Source organism: Pezoporus occidentalis, unplaced genomic scaffold (assembly GCF_034315485.1).
Source record: "Pezoporus occidentalis ecotype Australia unplaced genomic scaffold, CSIRO_AGI_Poc_V1 ctg8, whole genome shotgun sequence".
NCBI lineage: Eukaryota > Metazoa > Chordata > Aves > Psittaciformes > Psittacidae > Pezoporus > Pezoporus occidentalis.
In genome coordinates this window covers 13,662,424-13,677,130 of record NW_026916158.1, presented here as the reverse complement: position 1 = coordinate 13,677,130, position 14,707 = coordinate 13,662,424, and the positions used below count along the sequence as shown (strand labels likewise).

The window sequence follows — 14,707 nt, the reverse complement described above, 5'->3', positions numbered from 1 at the left end:
TATGATCATGGGTACTGCATGTGCTATGTGTATATGAAGGAATACCAATCCAAGGGAATAAAAATATATTACAGACATATATCTTATGTAATAGGAGTCAGACAGTGATAGCAATTTACCGTTGCCCTAGCAGCCAAATCTTCCCCAAATTTCTGACACATGTTAGAGGCAAAATCTGTTCTAGGTAGAAAAGTAATAAGAGACAGGGGCCAGAATGATCTTTACTGCCAGCCAGACAGGAATTCTGCAGGCCCTGTGGGAGCAGTCTCTAAGACACTCATGAATCTTTAACCAGGAACAGTACTTGCTACAAGGTAATTATCATGCAAGCAGCAAAAGCTGCAGAACACATGTCATTTCGGAACTGTTTCAAATAACCTACACTGTTCTCCTAGTTACAACCTTCTAGTATTCAGAAAGCAACACAACTAATGTTTGCTCTTGGTGACAGTGCAACAAGTTGCTATACAGAAAGGTTCTGCTCTGTTATACCAATGGGGAAAGAAAAAGCCATAGGCACTTGAACCAGTGCTTCAACTGGGTGTATGGAAGGGAAAGAAAAAGGGCAGTCAGCCCAGACTATAAGCTGTAGTAAAATGTGATGGCAACATGCTGAGGAGAAGCTCTCCCCATGAAGGCAGCATCTCTCACGTTTCAAGAATACAATGCGTTCTGTCAGAAAGTGTGCTGCAGACCATTGCACCAGCTACTGCCAGTCAATTGCTAAGTGAATTTTTGCTTCTCTGTAAAGCAGTGACTCCAGTATGTTCTGCATGCAGCTATTCATTCACAAAGTGCTAGCACTAAGCTATAGATATTTCTCAAAGTGGTAAGGTAAGAGGTCCTCCCATCCCACTGCATGAGACACAGTACAGGACTTAATTAAATAGCTGATATTATGATCTGCATTATTATAACAGCAGATACACGAGGAGGAGTTTTTAACTCACCTGGAGCAATTAGGTTTTCCTACCTTTTGTATTTTAAAACCAGAAATCGCCTTAGCCATACAAATTGTCTTTCATATAATGAAATGGGCACTAAGTTATAGAAGAGACAGTGTTTTTCAGACTTAGAAGTCTTTATCTGATGGCAGAAACAGAGGGATCCCTGCCAATGGGGATCTCTGAACTCCAGAAATGCTGCATTGTCTTGTTGTCTTTTCCAACCACACAAAGCAAGGATATGTAGCAGAACACATGCAGCCTCTGCACTTCACAGATGTTCTCCCACACTTGGGGTAACTATTCCATTGTTTCTTAATATGGGGAGAAAAAAACAAACACAACCAACCCCCCCCCCCAAATGGCAAAATTGTTCTGTGCATTCCAGTTAGTAGATGCACCTCATCTTTCTTTTCCTTAACACTTGCCCTCTTAAGGACACGTTTTTCTCCCTAAAGGGTACATTTTCCATGACTGTTTCGTCTCCCCCCAGAATGGCCCCGTATTCATGCACCTGCACCTTAGCAACAGATTCAGTATTTAATAATAGATTCTATGAGCAGCAAGTGTTGCAAAATGGCAATACATAAAATACAAATGCCTCCTTTCCTGAAATGCAAGTAGTTCTGCATCACTAGCTGACAATATTTTTCAGTTTTTTCAAGCACTGTTTTGCTAAAGCATACGTACTTTATGTGCTGCTTTGGCTGGACATGCTTAGATTTCCCACCTGTGACCATGTTTTGAAGTCAGCTACTTCAATAAAGAAATTTTTCCTTTCCAGTGGGAGGAAGAGTGCAAAGAACAGTCAGGGATATAACAATTATAAGAGGCACCGACACAACCAGTACTAACTGGCACCCATTTCCATAGAAATACCATGCACTGCATAGATAAAGAAAATGAGTTATTATCCTTTAGTTCCCGGGGAATCATCCCCAAGCACAAGGAACAATGAGAGTGAGTTGGAGTTGCTGCTTCTGCTCCATAGTATAGGAACATATACTATGGCTACAGCAGCATTTCTTAACATTCACCCCTTGTGTCCTTTCCCTCCAGGATACAGTCCATACATTATCCCTCACCCTGAGTTTGCAAAGCAACTGGTGAAAACATGAGGATGCTCAGTCTAGCAACCATGTGCCCCTTGCAACCAGCTATCTGAGTTTTCCACATCTGCCACCAACCAAAGTCTTCTTATAAAAGTTTCAGCCCCAGTGCTGTTGCAGGTCTTCTTGGCTCTATGTATAATCCCACCCAGCTTTCCATAGACATGCTCTGGGACAGGCTCTGATGTCTCCCAGAGGAACATACTTTGAGTGCTTCTGGGCTAAAGAGCTGAGATTCTTTATACCACCAGTAAAACCCCATGACAATATGTAAAAATTTTAACTTGCCAAACTTTACACTTTACACATTAAATAGAGACAATTATGTCCTTCACTTGCACTTTTCCTTCCTTACTCAATGCAACCCTCAAACCTAAAGGTCCCCTGTCATCCAGCAGACAGCTGTGATCATACAGACTCCCATGACAGAAAATGAGGGCCAAAGATATAATTACCCAACTTGTGGTATTCTTCAAGGTGAAACTGAAGAACTGCAGAATTGAACCAAAGAATTGCTCCTTATTAGGAAACCAATTACTTTCACTGGATCCTCCCCAAGTAATGGTGGTAGATCTTCAAGATAACAACTATCTGTACAGCTATTTTACTTTATCCCCAGCATGGAGTTCCTGGCAGGTTAGCCACAAGGCACACTGATGTAATTTCAAACTTAAGTTTCTCCAGGCAGAATTTTCAAGGACCTTTGAGGGGTCCTTTGTTCCCTCTCAATGGCTGGAGGCATTGAGAGGGAGCAAATCCTGAAATGGAGCCTTCAATACCTTAAGACTGTTTTGATAGCCCTGGTTCACTTATTGTCTATTTCCTCCAGTCTCTTACAGTAGCTCCTTTTGCACCATCTCACTGAAAGAAATTAAGTCTTTGGTGCAAGAAGAAAACTTATCACATCTGTGCTAGTGATAGAAATTTCTGCTTAAGAGCAGGCACTGTGATGAAACCATTAATTCTTTACAGTGCCTTGTTATGATGTTATCTAAGGGTATTTAATATCTTGAGCCATTTATCCACAGGCTTCTTGTCTGCACATGGACTGCATTTTGCTAGCTTCACCTGGGCTAAGGGTTAACATTCATCTCTAGGTATCCAACTGAATAGAAATGCTCAAAGAATGAATCCAGACTGAGCTTTCTATCCCAACCAAACTGACCATATATAACAGAGAGTCAGTGTATTTGTTTACAATTAGCATTTAAAAACAAAGTGTAAAATTGGTCAACATTGTGGCCCTTATCCAATTCCCATTCAAATTACTTGGACCTTTGTCATTATCTTACTTGGGAGAAGAGCAGGCTTATTGACAGAACGGAGCTGGAGACAGACCTGTTCTGCATGTAGGTCTATTTAAACAATTCTGGTTTCTTAAGAAAGCAGCTTCATGTGTATATTCTTGTCCACTGTGATGAAGTCAAAGTTATACAATCTGCCCAGTGAAGTTTGAATTAGAAATGTAAAGAATGAGAAAGTGCTCTCTGGTCTCAAAGGGAGCAACAACACTTTTGTAAAACCTTGTAATCATTGACTTATTGTTTGCTGTTGCAGCTGTAGGTTTAAAGGTGATGGTCAGTATGCAATAAAAAAAGGATGCAAGTTTAAAAAGAGACACAGCTCAATTACAGAAATCTGGTATTTCATGCAAGTCTCAGCTTCTCCATACTGACTTACCATTCTAATCTGCTGCGCTGGTTTACTGCGCAGAATGGTTTTACTTGGTTCAGTGCTCTTTGGCATATAGGCGCTTCGCTTCTGGGCTGCCTCTCCTCCTGCCAGAGAAGTACAAGCTGCATTGCTTTAACTCACCTCTGATGACACTGCTGCAGAGAAGGCTGCAGATCTGGCTCTTTGCCAGATCAATGCTGACAGAAAAGAGGGCTACATACTCAGCCTGTACTGAATTTTCAGTGTCCAAGAACATCCTCAGGTAAATTGCCTGCTTGTTCTGTATCAGTTTCTCCCATTAAGAGCCCTGTGCCTATCACTATTCCTTAGCAGTATCTATTTGAACTAAGAAATATTTCAAGAGGCAAGTGTAAAGTTACATTCAGAGGACTCCAGAGGCCATGTCAGCTTTACACACAGATGACTAGGAAGTTTCATCACCACTGTGAGCAATTAAGAGCAAATCTCAGTCACGATTCTCTGCTGCCTGCCGCTGGAAAAGCTCCAGGCATCAGTTCAAAATTGCTATGGAACACCAGTACTCTGATTTAATTTAATTTTACACCTTCCTCCCACTGCCTTGAGCAGTTGAAGTGCAAAGGCTATTAAGTCATTGTATGTTTTGCACAAAAGATGTAAGCACTAAGAGGTGTAAACACACCCAGCTTGGGACCAGGGAATTCCTTCACAGACCTCCAAATGATGACTCATTCTCCAGCAGAAGTCTGCAAACATTTCAAGTACAAAAATTACACTGGAAATATCTATGGAATATCAGTCTCATACCCTCAAGTATCTTATTTCTCTATGTGTGCTTAATTTATTATTATTCTGTGCTACAATAGCTGAATCTATTGGCACTAGCCAGGGACAACCTGAAATGAGTGCACAAGGCCAACAACACATAAGGTATAGTGGAAGCATGTACTAACATTCCCCGCCATGGCTTGCTTCCATAATCTTAACCTGAAAGGCTGAATTCTGAACCTTTAAAGAAAATCAGGCTCATCGCCAGATGTTTAAAGACTTGTACCGGCAAGAATTTGACACTACCTGCTGCTCTCACAAGGACATAGTTTTTGCAGACATGCTGTGACCTCCAGCAATCTGAGATCTCACAATTACAGATGTGCACTTCACTGTGCTTTACACTATGTTCTCTACACTGCTTTGCTCAGGCGACAGAATGTGTCCACTAAGCAACTGGATCAAGTCTCTTGAGAATTTTTGCACATGGGATGCCTCTGAGCTGGCCGAGAACCCACATCGTCACTCACGGAGTTTGGTACTTAGACCCCCATCCTGGGCCTTTTTCTTACTGACAATAATTAGAGCACCCTGTGCCCACCCTAGAGTGCAGCATGGTGGGAGCAGACATGCTGTAAACCACTTAATTCATCTCCATGCTTCTCCCTTCACCTGTGCCAACAATATCTCAGCACAGGAGAATTTTAATCCTTGTTTGTGATTTGATCTGTCACTTAATTCTCTAGATGCTTAAATTATTACCTTGGGGCATGCTTAGCTCTTTGTTAATTTAGGAATTTAATTTACTTTTTTTATTTATTATGCTTATCCTATAAATAATTTATTTCAAGACAAGTAGACAATCTAAGCCCTTTGTCACATTTTTGCTGCTGCTGGAACTGAGTACATATGAAGCAGTCACCTATGACAGGGATGTTCATGAACAGTAACAACCTTCTACTTCACTCAAAAAAAATGGAGAGGTCTCTTTTATTTCATCAGTCAATGGTCCTTCCTCCCATTTTTTTACCGATACTCAGGATAAAAACATTTTCAAAGTTACTTCAAATTCAAATCTGCCCTTAAGCAACCTACAGTTCAGTTTTGCTCTAATTGAAACTAATGAGGCATTTGCTATCAACTTATATCCAAGTAGGACAGAGCCTTTCTTTCATACAAGATACTTATGATCAGTTTCACTGACAGGCACTTAACCAGAATTACAAAACATGTCAAAATATTTCATTTCTTTCCCTTGCACCAGGTCACTCTGCCACAAAGGCGATGCTGCACTGCTGTCACATCTCTTCTGACTCCCAGGCTCCTCAGCATGCATTCCAGTGGCAATCCTAGAATCAGCACTGCTGAGGAAGGGATCTTTTGGCAATGCAGAAAAGAGATTATATTAAATATTAAGCAGACATCAAAAGGCCTTTGTGTAATGGTCTTTTAATGAAAATTAAAAGAAGGATGGATGAAACCTTCAGTGATCTGCTGAGCTCTGAATAAACCCCAAATTATTCTTTCCCCAGTGGAGGATGATACATACAGAACCAAGTAGACAAACATACATGTGGAATTTATAACAACCTCATCTGCGTATTAGAGCCAGTATTATACAAGAGAGCCACAGGCAACAGGAAATTTGGTCCACCCTGCTTGCATTTAGAATTCCCAAGATCACTAAGCTTTACGATCAGTCTTCATGATTCAGCTGAGTAAACTCATCTACCTCAAACATTTGACTCTTTTGACATTTCTTTAATGAGATATATGTGTGCTTTCGCCACCAGAATACCTTGAGCAACCAGCCTGAAAGCTCAGGTCATCAGTCCCAACTTTGGGACTCCTTAAAGATACACATTTTTCTTGGTTATTACTTCTTCATGCAGGATAGTCTTAATGATGTTTTTTTCCTCATAGAGGATATACCTAAAGTTACAGGCTTGTACTAAACCACAGAACCATAGAATCATAGAATAGTTATGGTTGGAAAGGACCTTAAGATCATTCAGTTCCACCCCCCCTGCCATGGGCAGTGACACCACACACTAAACCATGTAATCCAAGACTCTGCCCAGCCTGGCCTTGAACACTGCCAGGGATGGAGCATTCACAATTTCCTTGGGCAACTTGTTCCAGTACCTCACCACCCTCACAGTAAAGAACTTGTTCCTTATATCTAACCTAAACTTCCCCTGTGTAAGTTTGAACCCAAATGCTGCCCTACTCAAAAACATACCATATTTTCAATAAATGGCAATTAGTCTCTCACCAGTTTTTCTTTCTGTTTATTGATTTAACCTATATTAGTGCATAGTAAGGAGGCATATTAACATGGTATTTAGATACCTTGTACGTAAAGAGAAGATCATGACTAGTTCTTTCCACAGAAAGATCTATGCAGCCAGGTGTGGGGATACTGTCATGCCACTGTACACAAAGCTGCTGCACCTCAGCTTCACTTTGTCAAAACAGCTTTTGATCTTTTCAGAACCTTCAAAACAACACAGATAATTAAACCTCAGGATTAGTGTAGGCAAACCTGAGAGCTAAGTGAAAGACATTGCCAGACTACTTCATAGAACACATAGGGAAAAAAAAATGATATGAAAATACAAAGAAATCATATAAAACATTACAAGTTGCATATGTGAGAATATAACTTATATAATTTACAGTTTAAGCAGAACCAGGAGCTGCATCATGCAGCACCTTGTCTTTCTGTACCATATGATGTAAACACTAGATACATAGAGCTGTTCTTTTAATCTTTCCCTGTCCCTCTCACATGGAAACACATTTGCCCAAAAGCTGAGCCCTTAACTGCTCTGCAAGCCTGTGCTGCAACGAACTGAATGAAGGTTTTTGTGCTTAAGCACAGGCTCACAATTCAAGCATTGGACTGAAGCTTTAAGTAAGTCACAGACATGCAAGGTCTCTCACAGGACTTTCTGATATCTGAGAGAATATTTAAGTTATCTACATCAATGCGCTCATTTCCTCTTTACAGCAAGTGCAAAGCATACATACTTGAAGAAGATACTACTCTAAGAAATAAGATAATAAGATATTTTTATTTCTAATGCCTACTGAGAATGATCCACATCGGCTGTTTGTGGTTTGGTTTGGTTGTTTGGTTTGGTTGTTTGTTTGGGTTTTTGCTTTTTTAATTTTTTTTTATTTGTGGTATTTCTCACCTCATTCTTATTGAAGGTAAAATAACTTGCCTTTCAAATCTAATCATAAAATGCAGTTGATGATGGAAACATCACCATATTTAATCCTTATTCTTGGGTTCTGGTTGGTATCAGAATCAGAAAGATAAAAATTATTCCAAAGGGCTTTTCTTTAATTAAAGCTGGCTAAATGCAGGTCCAAGCCTGCTCTAACATGGCCTGAATCTCTGGCTATTCTCAACATGGCCACTCTTGAGAATTTGTCCCACAGAACTTTCAGTTTTCAGAATACCTATGTGTCACACCTGTGTGCTTTGTGTTTCTCCATCTCTCCCTTTTATGTGTCCCTACTTTGTTCTATCAAATCTGGGATACTACCTTTTCTTTTTTTGTTTTCAGGAGATCACTGGTTCTGTCTTCTATCTCATCTTGGATGTAGTAGATACCGAATGTTACGTATTCAGCAAAAAGGTGTGGAAAAATTGTATGGCCAGATTTGATCATACAACTGCAAGGATTTTATTTTCTTATTTAATCTCAGGTACGATGAGTTACTCAAGCACTGCTGATGACAGCAAAACCCCTATACATGGCTTTTTTAGTAGGCAGCAGAGTTTAGAAGACATCAAACTCCATTTTTAAGGTCCACAGTTTCCCTCTGTATTTTCTAATCAGTTTCAAGACTGGTAAACTTCATTTTTAAAAATAAAGTTAAAAGAAAGTTTTTGACCAGAGCTAGTAAACAGACATAAAAAATAGACATGCTAGGACACTCTTTAGAATAAATAGTTTATTTTTATAGCAACTCTGTAAGAGTTTATTTTAAAGACAGCCTGTCAAGAAGGGAATAAAAGAAACTGACTTCTATATAATGTGATTCTTTGTTTTGTTTAATTTCACTTTTATTCTGACAACTTTGCAAAAATAGCAATGAAAGAGTTGGAAAAAGAAAGTTCATCAAGATAAGCTGCAAAGACAGAAAGTGATCTAAGAGTGTTGCTACAGGTGACCAAAAAGATTCTGAACAAGTGAAAAAAAAGCCAACCAAATCCTTATGTAATTAAGAATGACAAGAAAGAAGCTTCAGGTGGGGAAAAAAAAAAAAAAGAAGTTTTGATTAAATTGTCCTGAGCTGCTTCTTAGGTCAATCAGTTTTCATTTTTAAACTTTGCTCTTCTGCTTACTTCTACTTACAGATCTTTCAGCAGGAAAAGGGTGCAAAGCATAAATGGCCAATATGTCTTCTGAGAAGTCAAGAAATAGAATCATAGACTCATTTAGCTCAGAATTACACCAGTGGAAGATCTGGCCTTTTGTTTTTGAAGGGGGTACTTAAAAATGTGGTTCAGTAGCACTACAGGTGTATTAACACAACTTTTTCCTTGACAAGAATATCATCACTGCAAGGAGAAAATGAATCGCTGTCTAGGCACTAGCTAATTGGTGCAAAGAGTGCAGTATTAACTGTTTCTCAATGTTTATATTGTTTTAGGTTTATGGTCAATGCAAAGCAATTATTTACATTAATCAGGCAAGAAATTTTGCTCATCTGAATACTTATGAGTGCATTTTACAACCAGGTATGTCTTTATTTAACACACTTTAAAAGAGGGCTGGTAAAGCACTCTTTGCTATACAGCATTACTATAAATTTTAATTGCAATTATGGCTCTACCATGTCTCTATTAGCTTTCAGCTGCCCTACTTTTCACAAGTCAGAGACCATAAGGATAGTGTGGACCTGCAGCTCAAATCAGTCAATAACTGTTTTAATCTCTGGGAAACTCAGCAGAGCCTCTATATGGGCTTTTACCTTCTGGTCCAAAAGGTATTTTTATGGGTTTGTAAAAGGCATGTACAAACAGCAAGCCCACTGCCAGTAGGTTGCGCTTTTTTCTTGCAGTGTCTCTGCCTCCCCTGCAATATTTTTATGAGTCTGCAGATTCGTGAAGATTTAAAATTGTTGAGTGAATCAAACCACATATTGTTACTCCAGGGGACTGTAGGACAGGTGGGTAGGGTTGGGGGCATAGATGCATTTACAGAGACCTACACTAACAATATGCTCTAATGATTACGCTTTCTCTAATGACATTGTTTGGTTTGAATATAAAGTTCCACCTAGATATATTTGGACAGTATGTCCTGACTGCCCAGTTGATGACAATCCAACTGAGCCCAAATATTTGGAAGCTGCTGTTCAAAGCCTTGCCAAGTTCAATGTAAAGAGTGAAAAAACTCATTATTTCTCTTGTCGTCAATGTCACAAGAGCTTCAATGCAGGTAAACCAAGATTCATCTGATTTGTTTTAGCCCTCAAGAAGTATGGATCCAGCTGTTATATTTCATACGAATTGTTATGTCTTACAGATTGTTTAGAGTTTGTATCTGTATTGGACAGAGAATATTTCTTTGCAGAATTCCCCTGGGAAGTGAGGATCTGCATTGATTCAAGACCTTGACTCCATTTATTGCAAAAAAAAAAAAAAAAAATTAGTTTAAAACTAATTTTAGACTAACAGAGAGTCTAAGTGATCTCCTGGGTGACTCCTGTTTGTTTACCAGAGGAATATTTGGTCTCTCTAAAATTCATTATGTATAGATAGCAAAACGGTTTTCACTCCTTGTCTCAAACAGATATTACTACAATATCTAATCACTCCTATTTTCCATCCTTTACATACTTGCATTTCAGAAATATGAAAAGTGATCCTGTTCATTAAAACAGCCAGAAATTATCAACAAGGGACTGAAGCGGGTCTTTGGGTATGTAGTTCTATGTGGATGTTAATTTACTACTAAACCCAAACTCATTTCAACTGTAGCAAAACTAAGAAGTTACTAAGAAGTAAAAATTAACCAGGCAATAAAGCAACACTGACAAAAAATCATTCTCCTGTAATACAATTAATAATAATGCCCCAAGTGTAACCTGCTGCTTCCACACTTAGGAGGAGTTTTACATCTATTTCAAGGCCTGTAGGATTCTTCTTTCTTTCCGATGCATGCACAAGGTCTAATTTACACTATTTTCTCATTTATAATGGGTTGAAGGTCCTGCATATTTTGTAGAATTTTTAATTCAGGAAACATCCTGTTCCAAAAATGACATCTCCAAGTGCAAGCCACTTTCATCAGAACTAGCTGTGAGTACTTTTCCTTCTATAAACATCTGTTTTTCAGATACTATGATTCCTCATTGAATATTTAGCCTATCCCTTTGGATTTTTGCAGGCAAGAAGCAAAGCCCACATGCATCTTTTCATGGGTTGTAGCTTTATACAGACTTGCAACTGTATAAACTGCTTTAGAATAGGGAAAACATTTCAGTAAGAGTTCTGAATTCTTACCTCAAAGTTCACGTATAAAGAAAACAGGAAAAAAAAATACCATCCAGAAAAAGGCAGGGAAGCCACTGCCTTACAAAACTGATTCATTTTTAAGGATTTTCTCCAAGTAAACAGGCACAGACAGTAAAGCATAAACAATGCATAAAGAGTATATTCATACAACAATCAGGTCAGGAAGGAAAACATTTAGGAACTAAGGAAAAGTATAAGAGAAAATGAAAGACTAAATTAGCATGCTGACAAGAGATAGCCTTTCAAGCCCTATCTTAATTGAGATCCAAGCCATGTCACCTGCAGCCCAGTAAAGCCACAACTATTAGAAACAATTTTTTTTTATGGTTTCTTTCAGTAGTACGGTGTGAAATTGGTTTTGCCTGAAAAAGGCTATTATGTTCCATTACACAACTTGCCTGCATGGGGATATTCTGGTACAGCAGAACTTAAAATGTGCTGCTGTAGTTGGGCCTTAAGTGGCCAATTTATTTTTACTATCACGTTGCCTAATCCTCAATTCAAATATAAAGCCTTTTTCAAAATGCTGCCTAGCTTTGTAAGCTTGCCAATCCCCAAGTAGAAGTTTGACCAAGGTGCTTATCCCTGCAAATACACACAGAAGCTGTAACTATTCAGTCTTTCTTAGTCATTTTACAAGAAGGGAGCTAATGATCAGTGCCGCCATGTGAAAAAATGTTTGCACTTTCTTCTTCCAGCAAATAGGCTTCTGCAAAGGCTCTGTAGTAAACAGTCACTTGGAACAGGAACAGTTTGTCACAATATCCTGTGAAATTTACCATCTGCAGGTATTTCTTAATCTAATCTTAATATTGCAAGAGTAATACTCATTTACAAAACAAGAATTGAACTTTTTAAAGCCCAGCCATTCTAAAGTTTTCTTATTCACAGAGATACAGGCTTCAAGAAAGCGGTAAGGCCAAATAAGAAAGAAATCTGTATTGTGATAACACAGAATGTTGGTAGGTGGATAGAGATTGTTTCTAGGTGTTGCAGAGGCAATAGAATAAGTATAGAGTCAATTGTACAGACTGTGGTCAGAATGCTCTACAAAGAAATTGTAAATATCAAAGGTAATACAAAGAGTAATAATTGTCTAGTTACCCAAGCTTCATGAACCCATCTCCACTGGCATAAGGAGTTCCATCTGTCTATCCTTTGACCTTCTGTTCTGCAGCTGGTCTTTGCAGACTGGAGTTGCAGCAGGGCCTTAGTGTGAAGGGTGACCTTCTTTACAACTGAAAGACTTTGGAATAGCTTCAAAATAGGTAATGCTTATTGCCTGTTATATAGGATCCTGCCACTGAAGAGAGAAACAGCAAGCTAACTAGACACCTGTAAAATCCAGCCAGGATCATCAACAAGCTTTCCCTTCAGAAACTGATCCTTTCTCCCCACACTTAGAAAAAACAGTGGGCTGGGTTAAGATTCTACCACTTTCAACTGAGGAGGTCTCTTTCAAAAATCTACCAAGAAGTCAAAATAAACATAAAGATGGAAAGCCAGCTCCACCTGAGGCTGTAGGACATACGCCCAGTCTCAATGGAGAAAAGACTCGAGCAGACAAACCAGGCATGACCAAACCAGTTACTGGACCAGTTATTCTCCTTTTTCCTGAATCAGTTTCTCTATCAGACTCATGCCCAGGAGAAGCAAGGAAGATAAATTCCTTCCTCCAGCCTTTGTTGCCTCAAAAGCCTACCAAAGTGCAGCCAGCATTCAATCACCTCAACTATCTGCAACAAAATAATAGCCACAATTGCCAACCTGGTCTTTGAATTTGTGTAACATCTTTAAATAAATAAATTGCTTATTATAGTCTTCATCTTTGGAATTCTCAGGTTTAAGAAAGCACAAGAATAAATTAGAAAAAGAAATTTAACTGGTGCTTTTTCCAACAAAAGTATTTGGCTTTTAATTCTCAAATTCCTCTTCACAGTATCACAGTATCACAGTATGCTAGAGATTGGAAGGGACCTTGAAAGATCATCTAGTCCAATCCCCCTGCCGGAGCAGGAACACCTAGATAATGTTACACAGGAATGTGTCCAGGCGGGTTTTGAATGTCTCCAGGGAAGGAGACTCCACAACCTCCCTGGGCAGCCTGTTCCAGTGTTCCGTCACCCTCACTGAGAAGAAGTTTCTTCTCAAGTTTAAGTGGAACCTCTTGTGTTTCAGTTTGTACCCATTACCCCTTGTCCTATCGTTGCTTGCCACTGAGTAGAGCCTGGCTCCATCCTCGTGACACTCCCCCTTTATATATTTCTATACACTAATAAGGTCACCCCTCAGTCTCCTCTTCTCCAAACTATAGAGACCCAGCTCCCTCAGTCTTTCCTCATAAGGGAGATGCTCCACTCCCTTAATCATCTTAGTTGCCCTGCGCTGGACTCTCTCCAGCAGCTCCCTGTCCTTCTTGAACTGAGGGGCCCAGAACTGGACACAATATTCCAAATTAAAGTTAACCAAGGAGGGTAAAATAACTTGCAGGGCTCAGACAGCCCACAGGCATCGGAAAAAAACATCCTCAGTAGCAAAAATTTGTCACAGCACAGTGTGGAAGTGCTACTCCCCAGGAAATAGTGAGATGGAGCTGAGCATGATAACCAGGCTGGCAGGGCAGGAGCCTTTCCCATGGAACCTAAGCAAGGCAAACAGGGCAGACCCAGGGATGGTAGACAGGTTATGGGAAAAGGCCAGATCACCACGGAAGTTCACGGGAAATGAGGCATGTCTGAGGTCAAATCAGAAATATGAGTTAGTGACTTATTGTCAGGATCAGGTCTAGTTATGGTAACCAGAGTCAGACACAGCCCAGTGGTCTCCAAACAAGTCCATGGTGATGACACAAGGGTCTGCCCAGAAAGGCTGCAGGACTGGATCAATAATATCCATAGCCAGGCACAGGCACAGCTGCAATGCAGCAGGAGCTGTATAGCACAGGCAGTGGCCAAAACGCTGCAGTCTCATCTTAGCAGCTCCTGTGCAAAGTGGGGCTGGGTTGGCTCTGGGTGTGGCCTCCCCACAGCACTGCCTGGGACCTTGTCCCCAAGGTCACCAAGGGAAAGGGGAGCAGCCTTAGACACACTTCCTGAGTTGGCCCTGAGCCTGGTGGCCAGGCCTCCAAAAGAAAGGATGCTCTCAGGGCCCTCACAGAGTCACACCTGTTATAATGGGTGTGACTCTGTATAAACAGGTGAAGAGAACTTCAACACTGTTCAGCATTAAAAGCTAGTGTTTTTTTGTTATTTTATGGGTTAACTTCTTAATTGTAATGCAATGAGCTTAGCCCATTTTTTTTTATTTTTTTTTATTTCCTGTGGAAGATCTCAAGAAAGATTATTCTTTCCTAAGGCTTTATAACTTCACTTAAAGACAGTGGAAAAGGCTACCCACATGTGAAATCTCTGCACATAATTTTCACTGGTGTAGAATCAAGCCCAGGCTATCCATATTCTTATACTTTACTAATCCTGCTGTGCAGGAAAAATGATGGTTCACAAAATCAGCCTAATTCTTTCTTGAGGTAGGTCATATTAACTGCTTCATAATAAAAACCACAGGGACACTCTACAGCCTGTAGCTAAGAAAAATCAATTTCACTAAAGCGAGACATAGCAACTGTACTGACAATAACACATATAAGTAAATGAGAAGACAACAAGAAGAAAAAGAGTGAACATGGGAAAGAA

At 39.7% G+C, this 14,707-nt stretch overlaps 1 protein-coding gene across 1 annotated transcript; it reads left to right on the top strand.

Annotated features, from left to right (window-relative positions):
• Positions 1-3,767: 3,767 nt before the first annotated feature.
• On the top strand, positions 3,768-12,840 carry FETUB (fetuin B). The gene is given in 9 exon segments (XM_062603142.1): positions 3,768-3,989; positions 8,053-8,163; positions 9,146-9,233; positions 9,769-9,905; positions 9,907-9,934; positions 10,696-10,799; positions 11,714-11,803; positions 12,309-12,324; positions 12,327-12,840. Coding segments are annotated over 9 exon segments (1,263 nt in total). The 3' UTR covers positions 12,794-12,840.
• The last annotated feature ends 1,867 nt before the right edge of the window (positions 12,841-14,707 follow it).